Source organism: Dipodomys ordii, unplaced genomic scaffold (genome assembly GCF_000151885.1).
Source record: "Dipodomys ordii isolate 6190 unplaced genomic scaffold, Dord_2.0 Scaffold19, whole genome shotgun sequence".
Taxonomy (NCBI): Eukaryota; Metazoa; Chordata; class Mammalia; order Rodentia; family Heteromyidae; genus Dipodomys; species Dipodomys ordii.
In genome coordinates this window covers 10,291,854-10,318,043 of record NW_012267235.1, presented here as the reverse complement: position 1 = coordinate 10,318,043, position 26,190 = coordinate 10,291,854, and the positions used below count along the sequence as shown (strand labels likewise).

The 26,190-nt window shown below is 46.9% G+C and overlaps 1 protein-coding gene across 1 annotated transcript in view; it reads left to right on the top strand.

Moving 5' to 3' along the window:
• Positions 1-19,772, top strand: part of Pmp22 (peripheral myelin protein 22) — an 86,728-nt gene extending 66,956 nt beyond the window's left edge. Inside the window, exons 4-5 of the mRNA XM_013013110.1 lie at positions 12,064-12,204; positions 18,418-19,772. Coding sequence (XP_012868564.1) covers positions 12,064-12,204; positions 18,418-18,581 — 305 coding nt within the window. The 3' untranslated portion in view covers positions 18,582-19,772. The remainder of the gene's footprint in view (positions 1-12,063; positions 12,205-18,417) is intronic.
• The last annotated feature ends 6,418 nt before the right edge of the window (positions 19,773-26,190 follow it).

Here is a 26,190-nt window from a genome sequence, read left to right as displayed (position 1 = left end):
TTTTTAAACATCTGAATCTGATCATGTCACTCCATTTCCCATTTAATGGGATGACTCCAGCTAGGCCTGCCTTTCCTGATCCCCTCTCCCCCTTCCTTCTTGGAGCCGTAGCAGGCCCACCAGCCACCCCAGTATTGCTAGGTCCATGATTGTTTCCTCATTTGTCAGAACTCCCACGGTGGCAGCTTCTGATTGGCTGGCTCGAGTCCTTTCCTGTTTCCTGTGGCTCTGTTTTCATGTTGAATCCAGGGTGAGGTTTTGAAGCATTCAAAATCAATCCTGATTTTTGAATCTAGTAGGTCTTCATCTCTGGGTGAGAATCCTTAATAGGCCCATAGGAATCTACTGAAGAGTCTCTTCCTCTCTCTTCTCCTTTATCTGGGATTCTGTCCTGTACTGTCTTTGTTGTCTTTGTGGTCTCTGTTCTCTCTCTCTCCCCTCTCTCCCCCTCCCCTCTCTTCTTTCTCTTCTTTCCTTATTTTTACAATGTGAGAGATTGAACTCTGGGCTTCACACTTTCTAGGTAGGCATTCTCTTGCTCGAGCCCTGCTTCCAGCTCTTGTTTTTTGAGACAGGGTCTTACTTTCTGACCAGGCCAACTGGAACTATGATCCTCCTATTTTACACTTCCGTCATAGCTGGAAGGATAGTCATGCCTACCATGCTGGCTTTTTCCCTGTTGAGATGGGGATCTCTCAAACCTTTTCTAGGGCTGGCCTGGAACCTTGGTCTTCCCAATTTCAGCCCCTTACAGAAATGGAATGACAGGCACGAGCCATCCAGCTATTGGTTGAGACGGAGGTCTTGAGAAGTCATTTCTGGGCTGGCTTCAATCCATAGTGACTGTGATTACTGCCCCTTGCATAGTTAGGATTACAGGTGTGAGCTACCTCACTCAACCTTTCTGCTCTTTCAGAACTAGTCCTTGTACATCTACTATGTGCTGTAGGCTTTTGCAGGCTCTCAGGATACCAGAATGAATGAGGACTTACAGGGCATGGGACACAGCTCTTGATATACATGGGCAACTTTGGGGCTGGTGTCATGAGCTATGAAGAGAGTGAGGTGGCAAAGGGTTTGGGGGGCTGGGGTACAGAGGGAAGGCCCCTGTGAGGAACTACCCAGAGCTACCTGTGCACATCTAGATAGACTACGGGCAGGGGGCTGTCAGGGACAAGTGTCCAGGAGGGGTAGAACTTGGCACAGGTGAAGAACAGAGAGCAGTAGTGGGGGACAATCAGAGCTGTCCCTCACAGGTTATCCCCAGGGTCTTTCTAGACCCTTGTAAGGATGTTGATGCCTAAGGATGCAGTTCTAACTTTTCTGATTGCATTCAGACCCACCCTAAATTCTCAGTGATCTGTGGTGTGTGTGTGTGTGTGTGTGTGTGTGTGTGTGTGTGTGTGTGTAGTGGGGCTTGAACTCAGGTCCTGGGTGCTATCTCTGAGCATTTTCACTCCAGGCTGGTGCTCTACTGCTTGAGCTATAGCTCCATTTCTGGCTTTTTGCTACTTAATTGGCAATAAGAGTCTCATGGACTTTCCTGCCTGGACTGGCTTTGTACTGCAAATCTTCAAATCTCAGCCTCCTGAGTAGCTGGGGTTACAAATGTGAGCCACTGACATCTAGCAAATAAGGAGCTGGAGGAAGCATCCAGAAGCCTTCATAAGGCAGGATTGATGGCGATCACTTCCTGCTTGTGATTTTGGGCACTAGGGTTCTCCTCCCTTTCACTTATCACATTCTAGATTTTCCCGAGACTTCTCATGATCACCATTGAGAAAATAGCTGTACACAAGCGTCATGCTAGGGTATTCAACAGCAAGAAGTCTCTGCCTTGATTCAGAATGGAGCCTCAGGTTTGGGATACACAGAGCCTGTGGAGTCATCTCCACACTGGCAAATAGGGGCAGAGATAATGCAGGCCAGTTCCTGGAGTCCTGCTTTCCGAATAGGTCAAATCTGAGGCTCTGGTTTGGGGTATGCTGAGGGAAAGTTCACAGTCTACTGACTCAGAGGGTCTGTGCAGAAGCAACAACAAAGTGACACTGAAAACAACAATAACCCAAAAAGAACGTTTGTTTTGTACTAACTGCTTTTTGATGTGACTTTCGCCATGGATCTAAACCCTGCTTTTAAATACCCATGAGAGTTCTTGTGCCCTCAACTCACCTTTGTTGTGTGGACCTGCAGTAGGTTGATTGAGATTCGGGCAGCGTATCTGGTGAGTAGAGTAACCTGCTTTGCCCTAGCCTTGCCCTGATCTTTTTGCTGGTCTTCATCAGCCTTAGAAAACCTAAGTAAAACAGGGCTCAAGCATTAGCTTGTCTTTACTGGACCTAGATCCTATGCCTGTTGCTGCTTACCAGTTTCTCTCTTAAGGCAAAGGAGCAGGGCAGTGAACTTCATCTTGAGAGCATGGGTTATCCCAAACATTTTCACTTCTAGAAGGAAGAGCTATGTCCTGCCCCAAAGCACGATGGGAATATGGAGAGATCTCCTCTGCTTTTGTCTCCAGAGCCTGTTTTGGCCTTCATTTCCCTGCTGGCTACAGGAGGGTGGACTGGGACCCAGGCCAGGTGTCCATTCCAGGCCTTTCCTTTCCATTCTAAACGACAACAACAAACTCACCACATCGGATAGGTTGTGGGTAGCACAAGCGCAAATGCTTAGCTGGAGAAAAGAGAAAATGGACGGTGTTGCTTTCAGAGGCTTTGGTGGTAGCTTGCCTCTGTCTCTGTCTGCAGAATGATCCCAGGTTTCACTGCAGGGTGGCCCTGTCCCCTTGGCAGGGGCTCCTGACCATTTCCTTGTCTGTGGCTGGGCTTTGGGGTCAGACTTGGGCAGATGCAGGGAGGCCCTCAGCATTTATGGGTTCCTGTTGTGCAATTTAAAATTTCTGTGGCTCCCTGGACCAACCCATAATTTCTACTTGAGTAATGGCGCTTGATTTTACCAGACTTCATGGGAAAAGGGCCTGGCCTCCTGCCGGATGAGGGAAGTGCTGGCAGGGATAGCATGTGGTACCCAGAGATCCACAGATGCCAGCATCCAGGAGTGAATATACCACACTTGTTCAGACCGATCTCAGAACCATTTGCCCTTTTGAACTTTTTGCTTTATTTATTTAATTGTTTGCTGGTTCAGGGGCTTGGACTCAGAGTCTAGGTGCTGTCCCTGATCTTCTTTGTGCTCAAGGCTAGAGCTCTACCAGTTGAGCCACAGCTCTCCTTCTGACTTTTTCTGAGTAAGTTTATTGGCAATAAGACTCTCACAGGCTTTCCTGTCCGGGCTGACTTTGAATTATGATCCTCAGATCTCAGCCTCCTGAGTAGCTAGGATTATAGGTATGAGCCACTAGCACCCCGGCTTTGAACTTTTGCTTTTTAAAACTTCAATTGCAAATCTGGGGTGGGAGGATGGCTTGAGACTCACAATTTGAGGCATGCTGGACAAGGTAGAGATGCCATCTCAAAACAAAGTCTTTCATGAATCCTTTAGAATTCACAAGAGAGAGGCAATGAAGCATCCCTAAGTCTCAGGAACAGGGTAAAGCGGTTGACCCATCTCAGGGGCCAACAGGAGGCTGTGTGGGAGAAAGCCTTCTGAGAAGAGCTGACTTGGGGAGCTAGCATTTGTGGACAACCCTGCAGTGCACTCACCTCATGTTCGTTGTACTGATGGGATGGAAGCTTTCACCTTCAAGACAGTTCCTTCATTTCTGAGAGGTACCAATGAGAACCATTCATGGATTCTGCAAATATATCATCAAGTCCATCCTAGATACGAGGCTCCTTTCCAGAAATAGGTTTTTAAAACAAACAAACAACAACCACCAAAGTCTGGTCCTGTGGGTTCACACAGCTAATTAGTTGGTGGACAAAGCTAATAGGTAATCAGTAAAGAATCCTGAGAGTGGACAGTCCTATGCAAGATGGAACAGAAAGTCATCTCCGGAGAGAAAGGAGCTGGTTTCAACAGGCCTCCTCCTCTTTCTGTAGTCATGTGAACCAGCTTTAAAGACAGGGAGGGATCAGCCAACATGAAGAACCAGGAGAAGAAGATTCCAGAGGGTGAAGGAGTTTTGTGTGACTCTAGCTGGAAGAAAGGCAATGAGGTGAGGTGAGGTAGGAGAGAGGAGAGGACTGAATTGTTAGGACCTAAGAGGCCCCACTGGGAAGGCCAGTGGAGAGGCCTGCGAAGGGTTGGAAGCAAGAAAGTGGAATGATTTGATTTCTGAAAGCTCATGCTGGTTGTTTTTGTTGAGAATGAAATTTGAGATGGGCACTGGTGGCTCATGCCTGTAATCTTGGCTACCGTAGGAGGCCAAGATTGGAGGACTGAGTTTCAAAACCATCCCAGGCAGAGAAGCCTGGCTCTTAACTCTAATTAACCACCAAAAAGCTGGAAGTAAAGGTATGGCTCAAGGAGGTAGAGCTACAACCTTTGGTGAAAAAGCCAGGTGAGAGCCCCCTAGTTCAAGCCCCAGCACCAGCAAAAGTTGGAGGAGAGAGGCCAGAATGGGAAGTGGGTGACATGCTGTCTAGCTGGAGTGATCTAATAATTTGATCGCAGTGATGAAGATGATGATGATGGTGATGGTGAAGATGATGATGGTGATGGTGATGATGATGTCTCAAGAGGCCTGTGTTTAGTCCTCATTGGAGGTAGTGCTTGACTGGGCAGGAGCAGTGGGGAAAGAGACAGGGCTGATGTCCAATGTTCCTGCTAGTTTAGATGTAGAGGTTTAGGGAGAGAATGAGGACATGACTTCTAGGTTTGTGTCCTCAGAAACTGGGCATGAAACGGGGTCTTTGACTGAGCTAGAAGAGACTGGAGAAAGGAACAAGGTGTCTGAGGGACTGAGGAACAGGAGTCGGGTTCTGGTCATGGGAGGTGTTGGCAGAGCCTCTCTTGGAGTTAGATATGAGTAGCTCAGGAAGTTGTGAGTCTGTCTGGAAGGGTTTTCCATGCCAGTGCGCTGAAAAGAGAGATCAGAGGAAGAAAGCACAGACTGGAGTGGAGGCGTGGGCAGTGGTGATGGGGATTTGGAAGGAGGGAGGTGAAGGTCTTGAGATATTCTCTTAAGATTTCCCTTTGGTAAACCAGATCGCTTTCTCTTTTCCGGTTGCTTTCGTTGCCTGCCTGCTGTGTGAGATTTGGGTCGATTGAGTCTTGTTGGTGCCTTTGTAGTGACCTCTGCGGTCAGCCCAGGGGGACAAAAATCTGTGGCCCCCTCACAGTTCTCCACAGAGGTGAAGATCATGTTTTCCTCTTCTCTTCTGCTGGTGTCTTCTCCCTTCTAATGGCGGCTTCTCTTGCTAAGAGATTGAGCATCTGGGGTTCTTATTTTCCTGAATGGGCTCTGACTCTAACAAAATAGGGTCCACCGAGGCAGACCCCTTGGTTTCCCCCACAGCAAAGTAGGTGCTGAGATAGGGCATGGAACCAGAACTGGCCTAGTGCTTGGATATCAGGGCTTTCTGTGGGTATTCTAGGTGGGGCTATGGCATGGAGGAACCAATAAGGAGATGGCCTGTAAGCAGGCTCTGGGATTGGTGGAATTCCAGTGGGGGGGGGAGCAGGGAGGGGCTTTGTGCTTGAGGAAGAGCAGTGCTGTGCTGTTCTCAGTGTCCATGATGTTTGGCTGTGTGTGTGCGTGCCTGCTTGTGTGCATATGTGTGTGTGTGTGTGTTGTATGCCCATGTGTGTACCTCCATCTGTACTTGAGGCTTGAGCTCTAGGCCTGAGCTCTGTTCATCAGCTTTTTTTTTTTTTGGCTCAAGACTGGAGCTCTACCTCTTGTGCCACACTTCCACTTCTGGCTTGCTGGCGGTTAACAGAAGCCTATGGACTTTTCTGCCTGAGCTGACTTTGTGATCCTTATTTCTCAGCCTCCTGAGTAGCTAGGATTATAGATGTGAGCTATCAGAGCTGTGGCTCAAGTGGTAGAGCACCAGCCTTGAATGAGTTCCAGCCAGAACATGAGTTCCTGAGTTCAAGTCCAAAGTACTGGCACACACACAAAAAAGAGGGTTGGTAATATGGCTTAGTGGTAGAGTGCTTGCCTAGCACACATGAAGCCCTGGGTTCAATTCCTCAGTCCACATAAACAGAAAAAGCCAGAAGTAGCTCTGTGGCTCAGGTGGTAGAGAGCTAGCCTTGAGCAAAAGAAACTCAGGGACAGTGCCCAGACTCTGAGTTCAACCCCTAGAACTGTTGAAAGAAAGGAAGGAAGGAAGGGAGGGAGGGAGGGAGGAAAGAAAGAAGGAAGGAAAAGCAAAGAAAAGAAACTAGTTCATGTAATGACTTATAGGACCTCTTAGATGAGAGCTCAGTGGTGACTGATTGTGAAGGCTGGGTATCTCCTATCCAAAATACTTGGGATCAGAAATGCATCAGATTGGGGATTCTTTTTAGATATTGGAATATCTAATGAAATATTTTGGGCGATGGTACCTAAGTCTAAACATGGAATTCACTTATGTTTCATGGTCATTTTGGGTGCGTAACCTGAAAGGCATTTTAGGTAGCTTTGTTAGTATGTCTGAACGTTGACTGTCACCTGCCACTTCAGATCAGAGGTAGAATCTTCTATATGAGGCATCCTATTGGTTTGGGGTTATTTCAGGTTTTGGATTTGGGAATGAGAGATGTTCAACTTACGTCACACTTAGCTAGAATACGGTGACAGGAAGGTTCTTTCCACGCACCCAGCAGCTTGCATTCTCTAGTCCCCAGCCATACTTTCATTCCAGCTAAAATACTCTCATAATGGCTTGTTTGAAGAGCTTCCTGCATGGCCTTCAGCAACTCTGTGCATCCAGGACTTGTGGGTTGCTTTTCCAGTTGATTCACTTTCTGCACAGGTTACAGGCAGAGTCAGCCTGAGACCTTTATACCTCCCATCTGGGACTGGAGGCGTGGTTCAGGTGGTTCAGCACCTGCTTTGCAAGCAAAAGACCCTGAGTTCAAATCCCAGTACTACCAAAATAATAATAGCCTACACGGGCCCTGGGCCTTTTGGGCTGGAGGGTGAAGTTTAAGGACATTGCTTAAGACGGAGACCTCTTGGAAATTTAGCTATTTCTGGAATGACATTCATGAGGAAGAGAGCAGTTTTTGTGTGATGGCAGTGTGTTGGCTGGGCCTCCCAGTCTCCCTGTGTGTAGGAGTATCATGTGATTTTGAAAATAGCCTAGCACTATGCAAATGGAAAGACACTGACTCTTCCCTTTGGGATCACCCCTCTTATAGCCTTCTTCATCACATTCTGCCTTCTAATCAACCTTTCTTTCCTTTGAAACACAACCTGTTTTCCTGAGTCAGATTTGAGTCCAATTTTCCCAGCAAGACTAGAGGTCAGAAAGAGAGAGAGGAATGCTAGCAATGAAAGAAAGAAGTCAGACGCTGGTGCCTCACACCTGTAATCCTAACTACTCAGGAGGCTGAGATGTGAAGATCATGGTTCAAAGCCAGCCCAGGCAGGCAAGTCCAGTCCATGAGACTCTTATCTCCAGTTAACCACCAAGAAAAAAACAAATAAACAAACACAAGTGGTTCTGTGGCTCAAGTGGTAGAGCTGTAGCTTTGATCAAAAAAGCTCAGGAACAGTGCTCAGGCCCTGAGTTCAAGCCCCATATCTGACAACAACAACAGAAAAGAAGGAAGGAGAAAGAAAGAAAGGAAGAGAGAGAGAGAAAGAAAGAAAGAAAGAGAGAAAGAAAGAAAGAAAGAAAGAAAGAAAGAAAGAAAGAAAGAAAGAAAGAAAGAGAGAAAGAAAAAGAAAGAAAGAAAGAAAGAAAAAAAAAGAAACCAGATGAATGGTTTGTGTTTTCTGAGCTTCCCAGACTTAGACCCTGGCCTAAGAATGCACAGAGAGAGCAGGTGTTATTTCCTTCACTGCCCAGCTGCCCCTGGCTAGGGACCTGACCTTAAAGGGAGCTTTAAACATAATGCAACTCCAATTTCCCCTTATCTTTGGATGGGAAGCCTGGACCTGCACAGCCATAGCCTGCATCTGAAAGCCATCAGCAGCACCTGGAGTTGTCAGTCTCATGGGAACAGCAAGTCTGCCGTGAGCCCCAGGGTTGTTCATTCCAGGGCTCAGACATAAGGCCAGGGATTGGCTTAGGGCACAGATATTTACCAGATGTCCAGTTTGTGCTGGGTGAAGCCAGGTCTGAGGAGGATTAGAAGGTCCTCAGCAGGGGCTCAGTTACACGCATGAAGGCTTGGTGACTTGTGGAGGACCGAGCAAGCTGCCCTGGGGCTTGCAGGTTTACCACTTGGAATGTTGGCCTTGCAGTGCATTTCATCTATGTTGATCTATATTCATCTATATAAGACTGGTTCTGTATATGATCTATACCAAACGGGTTGGCACCTGGGACCTCCATGACGTGATTACTTTGTGTGGCCCGGAAATGGCCTCTCCAAACAGCCTATAAATGCTTCTTTCCTTTACCCCCTCCACATTCCTCACCCTTATAAGGGGTTTTCTTTGCACTCATTTTTTTGTTTTGTTTTTCCCCCTGCAATGGTGAGGATCGAACCTATGGCTTCATGCATGCAGGGTACTAGGTACACTCTCTGCCACTGAGCTACATCCCCGGCTTTTCCATCGTTGTTTTAACAGAGCTTTGCTAGCAAGTCTTCAGTTTGGTTGTCACAACTCTGTAAGATGCATTAGTACCTCACGTTGGAGAAGAGGAATTCAGGGTGAAAAAAAGAAGCAAAGAGCAAATTAAGCAGGTGAAATAGGCAACAGAACTCTAAGCAGGGCACACACTCAAGTTGGTCACAACAAAAGCATGTGAGCATGTTCAGGCGGTCCTAAGAGGAGTGCATGCGCAGAGTTGTTGGGCCTACCTTTTGCACACCCTGGCTTCAGAGCCTGTTCCCCGATGGGACCCCATGCTTGTTCTTCTCCGAATGCGTGGTGTCTGTCTACTCTGACTTTCAGCTGCCCCGCTCACTTGTCAGTTCCAGTTCTGGTGAGGGATATGCTGGCTGGGGAGCCATGTCAGGTAGATGATGAGCATAGGAGTCGGCACAGCTCCCTTTTGAGCTGTGAATCTCCAGCCAGCATGGTGGCCAGCTCCTCCTGGGCATGTCTGTGTTCTGCCCTAGTGGATGGCAGATGGCTTCCGGCTGAGGACATTGGATGCAAAGAGATCACTTTCTTCTGGGCCTGTCAAAGCCAGTCCTGCTTTAGGGAGTGCTGCACTTTAGAGTTTTGCAAGCTTCACATATTATTGACTGCCAATCTTTTTTTTTCCTTGTACTCTCATAAATTGGCTTTAAATGTTCAAATAGTTCACAGACAGTTGTCCATTGTTGTGTGTGTGGGTGGGGGGGATTGCTTCCTCTTCTCTCTATACCAAAATCTCAGATGAGCTCAAGTGCCCTATATTAGAAGTACAGCATTCACATATAACCTGTGCAGACTTTCTTGGGTACTTTAAACCATCTCTAGATGACTTGTAATACCCAATACAACATACATACTATCAAATAATTCTACCTGTTGTTCAGAAATAATGACATTTTCTCATCAATGCATAAAAGTTCTCTCTGAGAGCGGCTTTGGCTATAGCCCAGGGGTTTGACATGTAGGACTCTTGGTATCTGTCCTCGCCCCAAAACTTTTTGTTTCATTTTGATTTCTTTATCCACGGTTTCCTCTAAATACTTTAAACATTCAAATTTATTGTGCTACCTTGCTTTCAGTATCTAAGTTCTGACTGCCTTTAATTGTATGTTGTACCTATATCATTTCTACTGTTGAGATTGGAGATTTTATTTTTTTTGTCTAACATAGGGACATTTTCTGAAATAGCTCTGTATGGACATGAAAGTAACTTAGGGTATTGTAATTCAGGCCTTATTTTTCAGTATATCTTTTGGACTGAATTTCCAAATCTTGTTGTATGAATAACCTAGATACTTTGTTTTGGATTTCTGATATTTAAAGAAGGAAGTCACATCCACTATCACTGTAGTTTTATCCATTTTTTTCAAATTTTTTTAAAAATTGAAATTAAATTTTTTTTCTGCTGGTCTCATTTGATAAACAGCTTAGGACAACATCACTTGACCATAAAGAGGGTGGGACTTCCAGTTCCAACAAAAGAAGCCTGGCCCTGGTGGCTCACACCTATAATCCTAGCTACTCAAGCTGAGATCTGAGGATTATAGTTTGAAGCCATTCCAGGCAGACAAATCTGCTTAGTTCCAATTAGCCAGCATAAAGCCAGACATGGAGGTGTGGCTGAAGTAGTAGAGCACCAGCCTTGAGGGCAAAAGCCATGTGAAAGTGAGAGGCCCTGAGTTCAAGCTCCAGTACTAACATACACACACACACACACACACACACACACACACACACACAGATAGAAGATTTAAGGATATTATTAGATCTAAGGTACTTCATCTATATATATTATATATATATAATTGGTTTGCTCTGTGTAATACAGTAGTAGCTCACACTAATAATGTGGCTCATAAAGTGGGGTGCTGGTAGCTCATGCCTGTAATCTTAACTACTCAGGGGGCTGAGATCTGAGGATCGAGGTTCAAAGCCAGCCAATGCAGGAAAATCCATGGAGACTTTTATCTCCAATTAGCCACCAGACACAACAAAAAACAATAAAAGTTAGTAGCGAGGCTTGAGGAGAAAACAAACAATAAATGCTAGAGGACAGTACCCAACCCTGAGTTCAAACCCCAGGACTGGCACAAAAAAGGTAGGGATCTTAGAAATAGAGAGAGAAATCTAGGGTTTTCATTCTCTCCACCAGCCCTGCCTGTCCCCTATCCCAGCTCATCATGAACCAGCCAGAGAGAATTGCACTATTTTCATTTCAGATTTTAGAAAATTTGTAGTATACATGAATTATTGTAGGGATGAGACCCAAATCTTATTTATTTATTTGTTTGTTTGTTTATTTGTCATCCCTGACCTCTTCAGCTCAAGGCCAGTGATCTACCACTTGAGCCACAGTGCCACTTCTAGTTTTCCAGTGGTTAGTTGGAGATAAAGAGTCTCACAGACTTTCCTGCCCAGACTGGCTTTGTACTGTGATTCTCAGATCTCAGCCTCCTGAGTAGCTAGGATTACAGACGTGAGCCACTGATGTCCAGCTGTCTTTCTTTTTTGTTGGTACTAGGGCTTGAACTTCAGCCTTGAGCTTTCACTCAGCTTTTCTGTCACTTGAGCAACACTTCCAGTTCAGTTTTTTGCTGGTTACTTGGAGATGACGTTTCACAGACTTTTCTGCTTGGGCTTGATTCTCAGATTGTAGCCTCTTGAGTAACTGGGATTACAGAAACTGAGCTTTTAATATATTTGCACCTTCTACACATGGCCTCAAGATAATTTTATATATCCTGTTTAATAGTTGTGGGCATGAAAGTGATTTGTGTTGTAGAGTTTTTCACTTGAGACATCTTGTTGGCTTAAAGTTGCCAATTCTGGGGCTTAAACTCAGGGCCTTGGGCACTGTTCCTGAGCTTTTTTTTTTTTTTGCGCATGGCCAGCACTCTCCCACTTGCTAGCACTCTCCCAAGGTGAGAATGTGTTAACCATGACCAGATGAGATGATTTGACTGATCAAAAGCAGCTCTATACTGAGACCAAAGGCTAGGGTTAAGACTGACCAAGGAAAGCCAGGTGCTGGTGGCTCATGCGGATCATCCTATCTACTCAGGAGGATGAGACCTGAGGGTTACGGTTCAAAGCTAGTCTGGACAGAAAAACTTGAGAGACTGTATCTCCAATAAACCAGCCCAAATAAACCTAGACTGAAAGAGTGACTCAAGTGATAGAGCATCAGTCAGATGCAAAAACAAGCTGAGCAACAGCACAAGGCCCTGAGTTCAAGCCTTGTACCAGCACAAACCGAAACAAGAACGAATTGCCTGAGTTCTGTCAAGAAAGGACTTCCTCTTCTGGTGAGGATGGTATCTGTGGCTTCCCTGGGCCCCACATCCCTCATGGCAGGCTGTCCCCTACCCCTGCCCAGTTTTCCTTACCAAATGCTATTCTTCTTCCCCCAGGATGGCTGCAGTCTGTCCAAGCCACCATGGTCCTGTCTATCATCTACAGCGTCATATCCCTGTTCGTCTTCTTCTGCCAGCTCTTCACCCTCGCCAAAGGAGGCCGCTTTTACATCACTGGATTCTTCCAAATCCTTGCCGGTGAGTTGTGTGAGGGAAAGTCCTCACAGAAGCTGGGTCTCACCAAGGACGTGGCCAGGGACGATGAGGGTTTGTAAGTCTGACTGTTTGGATGCTTTGCATAAAGTACGATGCACCTGTGCGAGCATGCATGTGCGTCTTGGGACTTCGCCCTTCTGAATGGAAGGTCCCCATCAAGCCAGACTTGTTATCACGAGGAGTGGAGCCATTGTTCCTGTGGATGGTTCTGCCCTGTGAAACCATCTAACTTCAGGGTAGAAAGTTTGCCTGTAATGTGCTCCAGGCTAACGAGGTTTTCCTCAAGCATGTGTCTTCTACCTATAGGAGCTCATGAAGTCAGAAAAATCCTCACACTCCCCTCCCCTAGATTCCCCTGGGCTTCTTGTTCCTCTTGTGTCTTCTGGTCTCTGTACTTCATCCCCCTTTCTGCATGCCAAGCTGATTCCACTCTTGCCAACGATGGGAGGGTGACAGCACCTGCAAACACACAAAAGGCCTCCTTCAGCTCTTCCCTACACTGTCTCTAACAGGTTCTTTACAGGCAGAGTGTACAGTTCTAGAAGCTTCTCTCTGCTGACGGTAGACTGGTCAACATCTTGTGTCATTGGCGCTTCACTCTTTATCTGGTGACTCCCAGTTGACAGAGACGGCAGGCTATTGGAGGAAAGAAAGGAGTGGATATCATGGTGGATCTGGGGGGTCTAAATTCACCAACTACAAACTCCAGATGTCCCAATATCTGGGTACTGTGCCATGTTCTTGCTCTTGGCTGTCTGTGCAGGTAAAGGTTGTAGCATCTCAGGTTTCAGCCCATTGTCAGAATGCCCATAGTGCTGTGCCATGGCCCTGTGCTCAGAAGCAGCCATTGGTGGGCTACAAGCAGTCCACATGACCTGAGCAGATGGATGGGCAGAGGGGCTGCTGTACATGGAAAGATAGATTGTGGTGATGACTTTTTCTAGAAGCCAGGGAGAACTCCCTATTCCTGGAACAAGGAAATACACCATAGAACCCTTGGCACCAAATACTTAAATACTGTAATTCACTACTCATAGTTTAGAGTTGGAAACTCAACTGTGCTTGGCTATGTGCTGCACTGGTTTGTTCATTCCAGTGCTTCTCCTGGGTTGTTGCCTACCACTTGAACCATAGCTCCATTTATGGCTGCTGGTGGCTAATTGGAGGTAAGTCCCCCCAATTTTTCTCCTAGGCTGGCTTCAAATCTGCCATCCTCAGATCTCAGTTTCCTGAGTAGCTAGGATTACAGGTGTGAACCACAGATGCCTGGCTATTAAAATAATTGAATACCTGCCGCCTATTAAAATAATTGAATACTTCTCTGTATTTTCTCTGGATGAATAGCTGTGCTTTTCTTATACCCAGCAGTGGTGTCTCTGCACTATTGGTGATCTCACAAAGCCAGCCTAGGAGAAAAATTGGTGGGACTTATCTCCAATTAACCACCAGCAGCCATAAATGGAGCTATGGTTCAAGTGGTAGACTGCTAGCCATGAGCAAAAATAAATAAATAAATAAAAGTTAAGGGTAAGCATCTTAGTCCTGAGTTCAAGCCTCAGTACTGGTACACACACACAAAATGAGAATAGCTGATCAAATGGCGATCATGCACCTGTTATAACAGTGCACGTATCCTCAAAATAAAGTAAGCTTAGGAGCCATGATCTCTGAGGTTATGTGGATGTTGGATAAGGTGGAAACAGGGCCAGAAGCAGTGCGAAGGCTTCCTTCCAGCCACCCTACTCCCGTTGTCTCCTCACTTCTAATCTCCCTAATAGTTGGAGAAACAGCATGTCAGTGTTTGTGTAGAGTTGTCCCAGGAAAGGAACTAAGTAGAAGTCCCTCATTCTAACACCTCAGAGCCAGTAGCAATTTCAAATGAACACTCTAGAAATCTAGCATTCACCAGGCATTTTTATTGAACCGTGTAAGTGTATCACTTTTTTGATGAATAAACAGAAGCAAGAGAGGGTCAGTGATGGCCAGAACCTAATGGGTCCATTTCCTTCTGCATCATATAGGCTGAATATAAGGTGGCAATCTCTTCTTATATGGAGAGATACAGGATCTAACCAGAGTTTTAAGGAATACAAAAATGCTGTCCCTTCTATGATCTTTTATGCCTGTGACTTACCACGGATGTTAAATTCCAGTTGCATTTGTCATTCTGAAGTTTCCAAGCATGATGAACTCCTTTATGGTAGGGCCAGTGCCATCAGAACAACTCAAGCTGAGAGTATCGTCTGGGAAGAACTAAGTCACCATGGAAGGGACTTTCAGATCAGGCAGCATCTTCCTCTCCAGTATTTCTGTTGAAATATTCCTGCTTTAAATTCTATGAAAAGGTCTTTTTTGTTGTTGGTGGTGGTACTGGGATTTGAACTGAGGCCCTTGTGATTGCTAAGCAAGTGCTCTATCACTCGATCACTTGAGACCCACCTCTAGCCCTTCAATTTCTAGCTTTGTTTGTTTTTTTCAGGCAGGGACTCTGGCTTTTGGCTGAGGCCAGCCTTGGACTGAGATTCTCTCATCTCTGCCTCCTCAGTAGCCGAGACTATAAACATGTCCCTCCACACCCAGCCCATCTATAAATGTCTTTTTTTGGGGGGGGGGCCCGGTCATGGGGCCTGAACTCGGCCTGGGCGCTGTCCCTCAGCTCTTCAGTTCAAGGCTAGCACTCTACCACTTGAGCCACAGCACCACTTCCGGCTTTTTTCTTTTTGCTTATGTGGTGCTGAGGAATCGAACCCAGGGCCTCAGGCATGCAAGGCAAGTGCTCTACCACTGAGCCAACTTCCCAGCCCTATAAATGTCTTTTTATAGTGACATAGTTTTGGGGGAAAACTTGGAAAGGTTAGAGATGAGAACCGTTGGGCTGCACATGTAACTCTACTGTGTGTTAAGGTATTTCAGTTCAGCCAGACACTCTGAGATGCAGAGATTTTCTGTGTACTAAGCCATATTTGTTTCACTCCCACATTCTTCTCTAAACTCAATGCAAGCATTTTAGGTTCATTCCCCCAAATACCTCTGACTGTAAAGGCACGTGACTTATTTCTCCCTTACTCCTTACAAATCTAGCTGCTTATCTCTCATGAGACCTCATTTTCAGTTATGGTTTTGTCAGCTGACTGATGCGTATTTAAACAACAAGTTATCTGGAGTTGGAAACATCCAAGCCAAATAGCAGCTGCCACTTCTAAGTATTAAGAATATTCTGCGCGTTAGTTGTTGATTCTGGTCAAAAGGGTCTGCATTGGTCTCCTGGAGTCTTCAGATTTCTAGAACATTCATTTAAGTTGGATCGTTTGCTGTTGGGTCTTTCCACTAAAGCTGAGAAGTAAGAGTTAGACACTTTAGAGGTAAGATGTAGAGACTTCCTGAGAACCACCTGCAGCATTACTGGGCCCCTATCTGAACATGACCAGAAGTAGGATGTCTGGGGTGACTCACTCCTGGGCAGGGCTCCTAAATGTGGTGTCTGATTTCCATCATCTTCAACTTGCTCAGAGCAAGGAGGGTCATTAGCCTGTCCTGAAAATGCATTTGTTCTAACAGCCCTGCATCTCTGTCTGTATTGATCTGTCTCAATCAGAAGATAAGACTCACTCAGAAATCTCCTTCTATTTCTTCTGCTCCTGAATCCCAGTAACTTTTACATTTGGCCCTGTTCCCTGAGAACACAATCATCTAGCATCCAGTGGGCGATTGGAACTTTCTTCTGTGCCTGGCATGAAGCTAGTTGCTCAGTATTAAGTACCCAAATCAATGAAAACACACACTGTATGAATTTCTTGATGTGTTTCCTTCTGGAGTAACCTACCAAAGCAAAGGTAACTCCTGTCTGGGGATGGGCAGCTCCTCCTGTGGAAAACAGGGACATGGCTCTCAAACTCAGGTATGGGATCAGAATACAGCTCCTCCAGGAAGGAGATTTGGAAGAATCACAAAGGGGACAGTTTCATGTTTACACCAAACAGCTCCCAAGCCTAGGTGCACACCAGAATGACTGGGAAGCAGCTATTGAAGGGAGTTTTCCAGAGGTGGGACTTTTTTAAGTGTCCCAACTGATTCTGAGGGACAATGAAGGTTGAAAAGCACTGAACTAGAGGGGGATGCCTTTTGATTTGTCGTCAGGAAGTCCCTAACCCCACAAAACACGTGATCACGTGGCTGGCGCAGTCTGAACTGGAGGAACAATGATGTGGTGGCAAGGTAGGGCTGTGATTGAGGGCGAGACAGACAACAGCTAATCCAGCAACCAAGAGCTCCACTGGTCAGCCACCTGCTTTCAGAAGATTCTGGGCTCCTGTGGACCATAGGCCCATGTTGCTGTCACAAAGCATCTTCTTTTGCAAAAGGCTGTTAGGAGGCTGTTCAGGGGCCTACTGTAGACCCAGCCTTCCTGGGACAGGCTTACATGCTGGAAACTTGCATACCCAGTCACCTTTGTGTTGCCTACACTGGCTTATGGCCCTGCACACATCTGACCTGCACTCCGAGGCTCAGTCACTGCCAAAGCATGGGATTCTCATTTATGGGCGTGGTAAGACACTTGGCTGCATGCCAGGTCCTTGCCTGTCCCTTGGGGACCCTGATGATGCATCCCTTCTGGCTGTTAGCTGAGAAAGTAAGTCGCCGCAAGCAAGGAGGAGTCGGCTTTGGGGGACGGCTGTGTTGTCTAAGAGTTAATTAAATGTGAGTCTGGGTCCTCAGACTCTCCTACATTTGAGAGCACGTCTTGTGTTTCACAGGCAAGCAGTCGTGTAGCAGCAACAACACATCCTGTAAACATCCGTCCCTTTACAATGGTAGTTAGAAAGTGTGTTTCTTCTCTTGGTCTTTGCGAGCATCTGAACTCAGAGCGTATCACAGTGGAGTTTCATTCCTTTCTGAGGTTCCAGTAGGGTGACCCACACCACTGGCCCTGTCCTACCCTTTCTGCCTTCTTGTCGGTACTATGAACTTTCCTTAAGGTTCTGTCTTCATCGAATAGGTGAGACATAGCTCAAGAGACAACTTTACTTTGTTCTGTTTTGTGAGACTGGGGGAGAGAAGGGGTCTCACCATTTGGTTCAGATTGGCCTTACACTTGAGTTCTTCCTGCCCCAGCCTCCTGAGTGCTGGGATTACAGGTATGGACCACGACTCCCCAGTTTTCTTAATTTTATGGTGGTGCTGGGGATGAAACCTAGAACCTTGAGCATGCTAGGTAAGCGCTCTCCTTCTAAGCAAAGTTACTCCCCCCCCATCCCTTCCCCAACCAGCCTTCAATACTTCTTAAAAAGTAAGGAGTACTTTAGAATGGGGAGTGCTAGGGAGCATGGCTGGACCTCAATTCTAGCCTCAAGTATCTCCCAACAGCTCAAATTGCTATTTTCCTCCAAACAGCCATCCACCGGCCATTTTCTGTAGGTAGCAGCAGGTCCTGGATCCCATCCGACTGTTGTTCTAAGACTATTGTGTGGCTTTTTCCAAAGGGGGCCGGGTGAGTGGGAGCTCTCCCTGTTCTGAGTTACAGACGTACCAGCCTATCAGGGTCGCTGCTGTGGCACAGTTCCACTTCTGTACTTTGTTCAAACAAAGTTGCAGTGTCCGATGTGACAGTAGCCCGAATAGCAGTGAGGTTAGATGTAGGTGGCCCAGGCATGGCCAGCTTTGGAAACACACGCGGCCCACGCGGCCCTCTGGGTGTATAATAGAGTCTCTCAGAGCGGTTCAAAGACCCTGTTTTCAGGAGGGAACAGTTGGGCTTTGTGTGTGGTTCCAGAATGGGCTGTTGATGTCACCAGACCCCTCCCTGTGGAGGGACGCTGACTGTCACGTGGACTTCCTTTCCGCTTTCCACACCAAGGGGCAGCCTTGGTGGAGCAGGGAGGCCCTGACCCACGGTGGAACTAATGTCCTGCTAGCCATCTTGGGCTTCAGGCATCTTTCCTGGGGTAACACTGCCAAGGGAACCATAGCTCCCCCCCACCCCGGCCCTGTGGTCTGCACAGAGCCCAATGTCTCTTCCATATTAAACCTCCAGTTATGGCACAGTGTTGTTCCACAGACTCCCCTCGGATTTGAACCCAGAAGCAGGTTCTCTCCACGGTGAGAAACATGCTTCCTGCCCAGTGCTGTCCCTGGGGATGCTCTGGAGGGAGGACTCACCAGCCCGTTCTCACCCACTGTTGCTGTCCTCTCCCTCAGGTCTATGTGTGATGAGCGCGGCCTCCATCTACACAGTGAGACACTCCGAATGGCACCTCAACACTGACTACTCCTACGGCTTTGCCTACATCCTGGCCTGGGTGGCCTTCCCGCTGGCCCTGCTCAGTGGGGTTATCTACGTGATCTTGCGGAAACGTGAATGAGGTGCCTCCATGGAGGGACCCCGGGGGGTCCTTGGGAGGCTCTGAGCATGAGCAGGGAGAGAGGGAAGGAGGGAAATCAGGAAATGACAACCAACCACCAAAATCCGAGCTAGCCCCAAACCCCGACTTAAAGCCAAACCAAACCTAAAACAGTTGAGAAGGTAAGGGGGGAGGGGAGGGCATTGCTGTCGATTGAAGATGTATATAATATCTACGGTTTATAAAACCTATTTATAACACTTTTTACATATATGTACATAGTATTGTTTGCTTTGTGTGTTGACCATCAGCCTTCGTGTTGAACCCTAAAGATGTAGCTAAGGAACTTTTACATCCTAACAGTGTAATCAAGCTCAGTATTGTTTTCGTTTTTTTTTTTTCAGTCTCTTATTTTTGCCCAGAAATAAACTTACCCCCTCCCCTGGCTTTCATCTAAAAGAAAATACCTCCCTCCCACTCCACCCTATTAGTCAACCAAAGTATGAGGGACTCACCCCCAGTGGCCTTCCAAAGTGTGGGTGGATGGGAGGGAGCAAGGCCCGGGGCACAGGGTATTCATGATCTAAATCTCATTGTGGAGCCCTCAGCACCCAACCAAATGCTCAAGACTGGAGCCCTCGGCAGAAACACAGCTTGTGGCTTTGGAATATTTGCCCTTCCAGGCGGAATAGCTCGGTCACACATCTGAAATGAGAAGTCGTGGGTGACAAGAAATCTGTGAAATGGTGCTATGGATTTACCATTCCTTATTCTCACTAATCCTCTAAACGACTCACTGGAAATTCAATTAACCATCTTACCACAGAAAAGCAGAATGGGGACGTGCAGAATTCTGCATTGTGTAAATGACTCATAACTGCTTTTGTACCCAGCTAGGCTGCTTCTGTTACTATCATGAGTACATCTTAAAGCCTCGATCACTTCCATATGTTGCTTAGCGGTCAGAGCATCAGGACAAGTGTCTAGACCCTTGGGACCCTTGAGCTCCCAGGCGTGGCTGGGTCTAGAATGTTCTGTAGCTTCAAGGACTGTCTGGCGATGATTTCTATTGGCCACCAACTGTAGATGTATATACGGTGCCTTGTGATGCTAAGACTCCAGACCTTTATATGCTGTTGCTTTTGCTTTTTCTGATTTTATACCAACTGTGTGGACTAAGATGCATGGAAATAAACATCAGAGTAACTCACGGATCTCTCTTGGTTTGTTTTTTGGTGGGACCTGGGTGAGGGCACAAGGTGAGATGATGAAAAGCTTTGATAGAAAATGAGTCGGGTGGAAGTGGTAATTTGGGTTGACAGATGATGTTGAGAGACCAGACTCATAACTGTGTTAAAGGGTAGGGTGCTACGATGCCCTCAGACATCCAGCCCCGTGGTACCATGGCTGCCAATGAGATAGAGTTGGCCATCATAGCTGCAAATGGAATAGAGGAAACCTGGGTTGAGTACCACCTTTTCCCTTATGTTGTTCTGGAATGGAAACTGGGTTTTTAGATGCCCCCCCCCCCCCGCTCCACTGACTTAAAGCCCAGGAGTCACATAATCCCAAATAAAGAGATACAGTGAAAGGCAGAGAAAGGAGATTTATTATATGGCAGTCATGGGAAGAAGACAGCACTTGAGTTCATCTTCAGCCGCCTTTGGGTGAGAAAGGTATACACAGTTAACACAGTCCCAAGTCACGGGCCTGGTGGGTGATATGCTCAGTCTTTGACTCTCGTAAGGCCTGGTGGGTGATTTATAGCTTTTGACTGTCCTCTTCAAGATGGTAAGAAGATGCCTGAGAAATAGCACACTTTTGCCTTTGGTCACAGCGTGCTTATGGGTGGATCAAGTGATGGCAATGACTGTAGAAAAGAAGAACTCAGGTCAGAGAACACAAATACATAGTAGGAGAGCTGGGTGTCTAGCGTAGTGAAGTCACAGGAGCCCAGCAAAAGTAGCTTTTCAGTTGCCTCTTACATAATGACCCACAAGAGGAACACAGAGGCTTGCCCTGAGCTGCCCTGGTACACAGAGAACACTGGCACGGAGTAGCACTCACTGATGTGTACCATGGTAAAAGGCCTGAATGGTGGAGATATGGGACCAGGTGTTCAGAGAAACTGCGACTGAGGACCAGCTGAGCTCTTAACACCATCTAGAGACAGAGCTGGGCCATCCATGTTATCCAGCCTTGTGGTTTCTGGCTCTATGTCTCTTTCATAATGTTTACACATCAACTTTGTCTTGAGCCTCTACAGTGTCTTGAGCTGATGGTGCTTTCGATCCTCCCCAGGATTGCTTTGCTTTTCAGCCTTTCAAGACATCAATGAAGAATGACAAAATTCCCAGCTGGAGGAGGTTCTAGATTCATATCTATAATCTGGGGATTCCAGGGCCAAGGTTAGAGGGTGGTGGGGATTAAAGGAAGGGCTATGGGGAAAGTGCTTGGGATGGTGGGAAACCTGGAGTTAGAGTAGTCCTCACAGATATTACCATAGCAGAGAACGAGGAGGAGGTCTGAAGAAGGACACAGGGACCCTCCACTGCCTCACTGCAAAGACCCTACCCCAGATATTTGAATTCTAATCATCTGTGATGGTGGTTGTAGCAACATGGCCAGGGATGATCCTCAGTGCTGGTCTGGTGCTTCTCAGATTTGTTATGATCCTGACTCACCAGGAGCTTGGATAGTGTAGGCTCCCACCTGTCTAGATTGGAGTGAGGCCTGAGATTCAACATGTCCAGTTAGTTTCCAGATGCTGCTGTTGCCTCTAGGACATGGACCATGCTTTGAAGAGGAAGACCCTTCTGTGACACCTGCTGGTGCCAGAGGCTCTCCTTCTGTCTGAATACCTGTAATAGAAGAGCTTCTTCCATCCAAGGCCTTCGGTAGTGACGAGTTGCTGTGCTTCAGACTCAGGCAGGTGGGGTTACAGTGACACACGCGGCCAAGAAATGCATGGGGGAGTCAGTGATGCTCACTCCAGAAAGATGATGTTGTAAAACCTACGCTTCCATTCCACTGATCACCAGCTGATGGCTCCTAATCTCTTCCCAAGGAGCTCACTTCATTTGCAACAAAGTGAAGAAATCCAAGAGTAAAGGCACCATCGAAGGGAGAAAATGGAGGTCATGGTGAAACACAATTGGGAAGAAGCTCCAGATGTGAGCTATACTCTAGGTGTATTTGCAGGAGATCAGAGACTGGTACATCAAGGAGGAAGGGGAGAGGTTGCGTGCCTAGATTCTAAGCCCACATCAAAAACTGCCCAGGAAAGGTATTCTTTCAAAGGAGTCAGAATGTGGTTGGCAGAGCCATTTATGACCTGGGCCTTGTTGGGAATAATAGAGCCATGGGTAGGAAATTAGTGTAGTTTAATAGCTGGGTGTGCTTAGGGAAAGAGAACAAGGTTCTAGTCCACACACATCATCTTGTTTTACAGTGGGAGGCGGGTGGGAGGGCACACCCAAGCTGTACCTCACAGAAAATGCAGCAGCAGTCCTTATTCACAGATTCCATTTGTGTGGCTTCAATTGCCAGCAATCTGAATCCACCCCACCATGGGTTATGAACCCAAACACATCTTCCCTCCTTTAGGTTGTGCCAGGTTGTTTTCTCACAGGGAAGGAAACTAATGCTCTGTCCTCAAGTGTGTTCAGCTGCTGATACTGAAGAATTCTCATCTGGTCATCTAAGTGGTGAATCTACTGTGGGACATCTTCTAGCTGTGCTTCAAAGAATGAAACGGAGTTAAGCTGTGACCCAGCAACTTATTCCCCAGGCATGAAGCCCAAGGGAATGAGCGGAATGAGCACTTACAACAGCACAGAATTATGCACACATACAGACAGTGTCCCCTGAGTGGGAAAAATAACAGAAATGACTATCAGGAGATAAACACACAAATGATATAAATGAGCAAATGAGGCGCATTCACACCAGAAAATTGTCCATGAAAAGGAAGGGGTACTGCCACCTGCCTACATATGGGAGAACACTGAAAATGGATGCTATCAAGAGAGCGCTGGCTGCCAAGTCAGGCTGTTGGCTGATTCCTTTCCTAGGAAGGTCCACAAATGAGAAATCTGTGGAGACAAGAATACGTTAATGGTCACTGAGGGCCAAGGAGTTGGGGTGGGAGCACAAATTTTAAGAGGCTAAAGGGTATAAGGTTTTTCCTTTTTTAAACTTTTTTGGTGGTGGTGGTAGTGTTGAGATTTGAAGAGAGCCTCATGGCTTACTGGGCTACTTGAGCCATACTCCCCTGCCCTTAATGCTTGCTTTTGCTGCCTTTACTACATGGACCTATTGTGGCCTTGGGAAAGAGCATGTTAAGCCATGAGGGAGGAGGCTTCTGGGCTAACATCCCCCACTCTTTGGTTTAATAATTGGATGAGGGTGGTACCCAGTGGGGAGCAGGGGCAAAGGTCATTTCTCCTGGAGCTGCTTCCTGCTGAGAAAAGGGTCAACAAGGACACTAGACCAGGCACTCTGCTAGGAGCATCTGATTGACTGATGGGTGAAAAGTCTCATCTTTCCCATAAGGATGTTCTTTCTTCATGCACCAGAATAGGCAAGGCACAATTTGTATGAGGCAAAAAATGCAATTAGGACCCAAGATAGGCATGAGCCAGGGAGGAAAGTTTTCTGAGATGTTTGACTTGTTCCTTGATGACATAGCGGCTATCAGTTAGATCACAGCAGCACAAGTTTTTTTTTTTTTAATCTCCTCCTACCTTTAGTGGTGGAGTAAGAGTAATCAAGGCAGTGTGATTGTCAACAACAGCAGTGCAATGGCAGAGGAGGTATAGTTAATGCTTTTTGCCACAACACATGCCAAATATATAGGCTCCTGCCACCAGCCCTGGTATCACAAGCAAGGAAAAAGTGAGGGCAATGTACAGTTCTCATTCAGCACTAGACCACTTACTGAGGCTGGAAGAGCTCCTTGTGGGGCGGTACAACAGCTAGATGGCTTAAGCAGCATTGGGAGCTATGAAGCAGATTGGCAGGGATATAATTAAGAGTATAACTCTCACAGGTTAAAAAAAAATACCCAGCCATTGGGTAAGGAAACATGGCCCTTAGCATATAAGATGCATTCATAATAAAGCCTCTAATATTCTATATTTTAAAATGTGGCTTCTGGGATGATTCACCTTACAATAGTTGGCACAAGCAAAGTTGCCCCTCTTTAGTTCTATACAGTCATGGGCACTGAAGAGAACCTGGGCACAAGTGTAATTTTTGACATTATAACCTGGGGGTGTACGTAACATCAGAGCATCTGCTTTCCCTGTTGTAAGGTAAATCATCCCAGAAGCCACATTTTAAGATATTGAATATTGGAGTCTTTACTATACAGTGAACGGGCTGCAGGCCGCCAGTTGTTACAAAGGCCTGCAGCACGCAAATACACATCACACAGCTAGGAAACATGCTAAAGAGGAAAGAAATAACAAGAACAATACCAGCAAGCCTCCAATGGAGAGCTGAATTGGGACTCCCTGATGACTGGAGACTAGCCAGGACACAGGACACAGGACGATCACAGAGACACACGTGGCATGGAGTCCTGCAGCTAGGCTGGCCCTGGCCTAAGTAGGTAGGCGCAGGGGGCAGATCCTCAGAAAATTCCCAGTCCCAGGCACTAGACTGACAGATTCAGTAACCTAGCAGCCAGCCAAGTGCCTGCCCTTGCCTCCAGGGGTCTAGGCATGCCCATTACTTGGGAGGCAGGTGATGGTAGGGGGAGGAGGAGGGCGGTTCCCTTCCACAGCATGAAGACAAGATGCCAGACCCTACCATCCACCATGTGGCCAATATGGCGCTGGCCAGACCTGACCTCCTTACTTCACCCCAATTATAGGAGCCAGCATAGATGGTATTTATATCTGGGGCAGGTTTGCACACCAGAAGCAAGCAGGGCCTGAGCCCGTGACCCGTCTTCAGTTCCTGCCTCAGACAAAAGTTGGGGACAAATGAAACCAGATGAAAGGACTCTGAGAAGGATTCTCCATATTGGTATTTTAGGTTGCCAATATCTCATGAGACAGGGGCCAGTCTGGCAGGGGTACTGTTTCTAAACCCATCCCAAGAGGAAATGGGTTAAATGTTACTTGTTTGGGGTGGCTAGGATGGCTGATGATGTTTCTGCCCTTGCTATCCTTAGCGCCTGGTGTTTCTGTGATGAGAGGATGACTGGATAGATCCAAGTTGGCTTGTGTGGTCTGGTTTACACAGGAGTGAAAAGGCTGGTTAAGCCAGTGGCATTTGATGTGCAAAGATGAATCCAGTAGGGAGGCAGTCTTGGTCTTGTACAGACAGGGATGCGCACAGGGCTTCCCAGGTAGATCTTACACAGGACACCGCTTTCTGCTGGCAAAGGGCATTGACATTAGGGGTAAGAGGCGGAGATGCCTCCCCTCCGGGAGAAGGCAACACAGCTGTCCCTTGGTGGTAGATGCGAGTCCTTGAATGAAGTCTGGAAGAAATCTCATGAGGCAGGGGCTGGGCAATAATTAAAAGAGAGCACACAAACAGCAAAAGGAAGGATTTGGGGCAGAAAAATAAAAATTGAATGACTTGACTAGTTCTTATCTCCTGTGTTTCGGGCAGTCACAGAGTTGGTGGAAAATGTCCTTAGCTACTTTGGACATCTGACAGCTAGGTAGGGGAGAGCATGCTAGACTAGTTGTTAGCCCACTTTTGGTCCTCAGCTCCACCCAGACCCGAGTTCCTCCCAGCCCTGGAGTTCCCGCCATACAGCTGGCCCCTCCCTCTTTCCATCCAGACCCAACCTGAGCTCCCATCTGCCTCACTTCCTACCCCCAGACCCTGCTGCTACCTAGTAGGGACAGATGCCATGTGCTCCCTCTTGGGGGAAATATGGCTCCTCTAATAAACCTTATAATAATCTTTCTCCTGTTCCTGTCTGTTTCTGCATGGTCCCCTGGGATGGATGTGAAGGATCCCTTTGCTGGTCTTCAGTCAGAAACTGGGGCTGGGTTGGGGTGGTTAAGGGGCTTGAGTGGAGGCTTTGGTAGATATCTGAATTACAGGGTATGTATAAGAGACCCAGGAAGCTGCCAAAGCGAACAGCCCTGAGTCTTAAGACTCACTATCGATTCAAATAGCAAGTCACAAAGTCAAGAATGTAAATTCCTATCCAGTTAGAAGGTAGACAGGTATGGACATTAGATGGACAAGCTTCTTAACTTATTGCCTTCCATCTCCCAGCTCTGGTTAATTTTGAAAGGGCAAGCACAAAGTGGCTGATGTGACATCCTTTTACTCCTGTCCACAGTTTTTGTTGTCAGGACTGGCCTCATCCTGGGATTTGCTCATTGCTGGGATATCTCACCACAGTTGGCATTCATGAGCTTTGGATTCAAGGCCTGGGCACTGTCCCTAAGTACTTCTGCTTGAGGCTAGCACCCTACCACTTTGAGTCACAGTGCCACTTTTAGCAGTTGGCTGGTTAATTCTTGAGCCGTGCTTCCAGCTTGGGTCTTTGCTGGTTAGTTGGGAGATGGGAGTCTCAGAGGGATTTTTCTGCCCAGGCAGGCTTTGAACTGCAATCTTTGCCATGAAAACCCTTTGTTATTTCCAATTAAAGCAA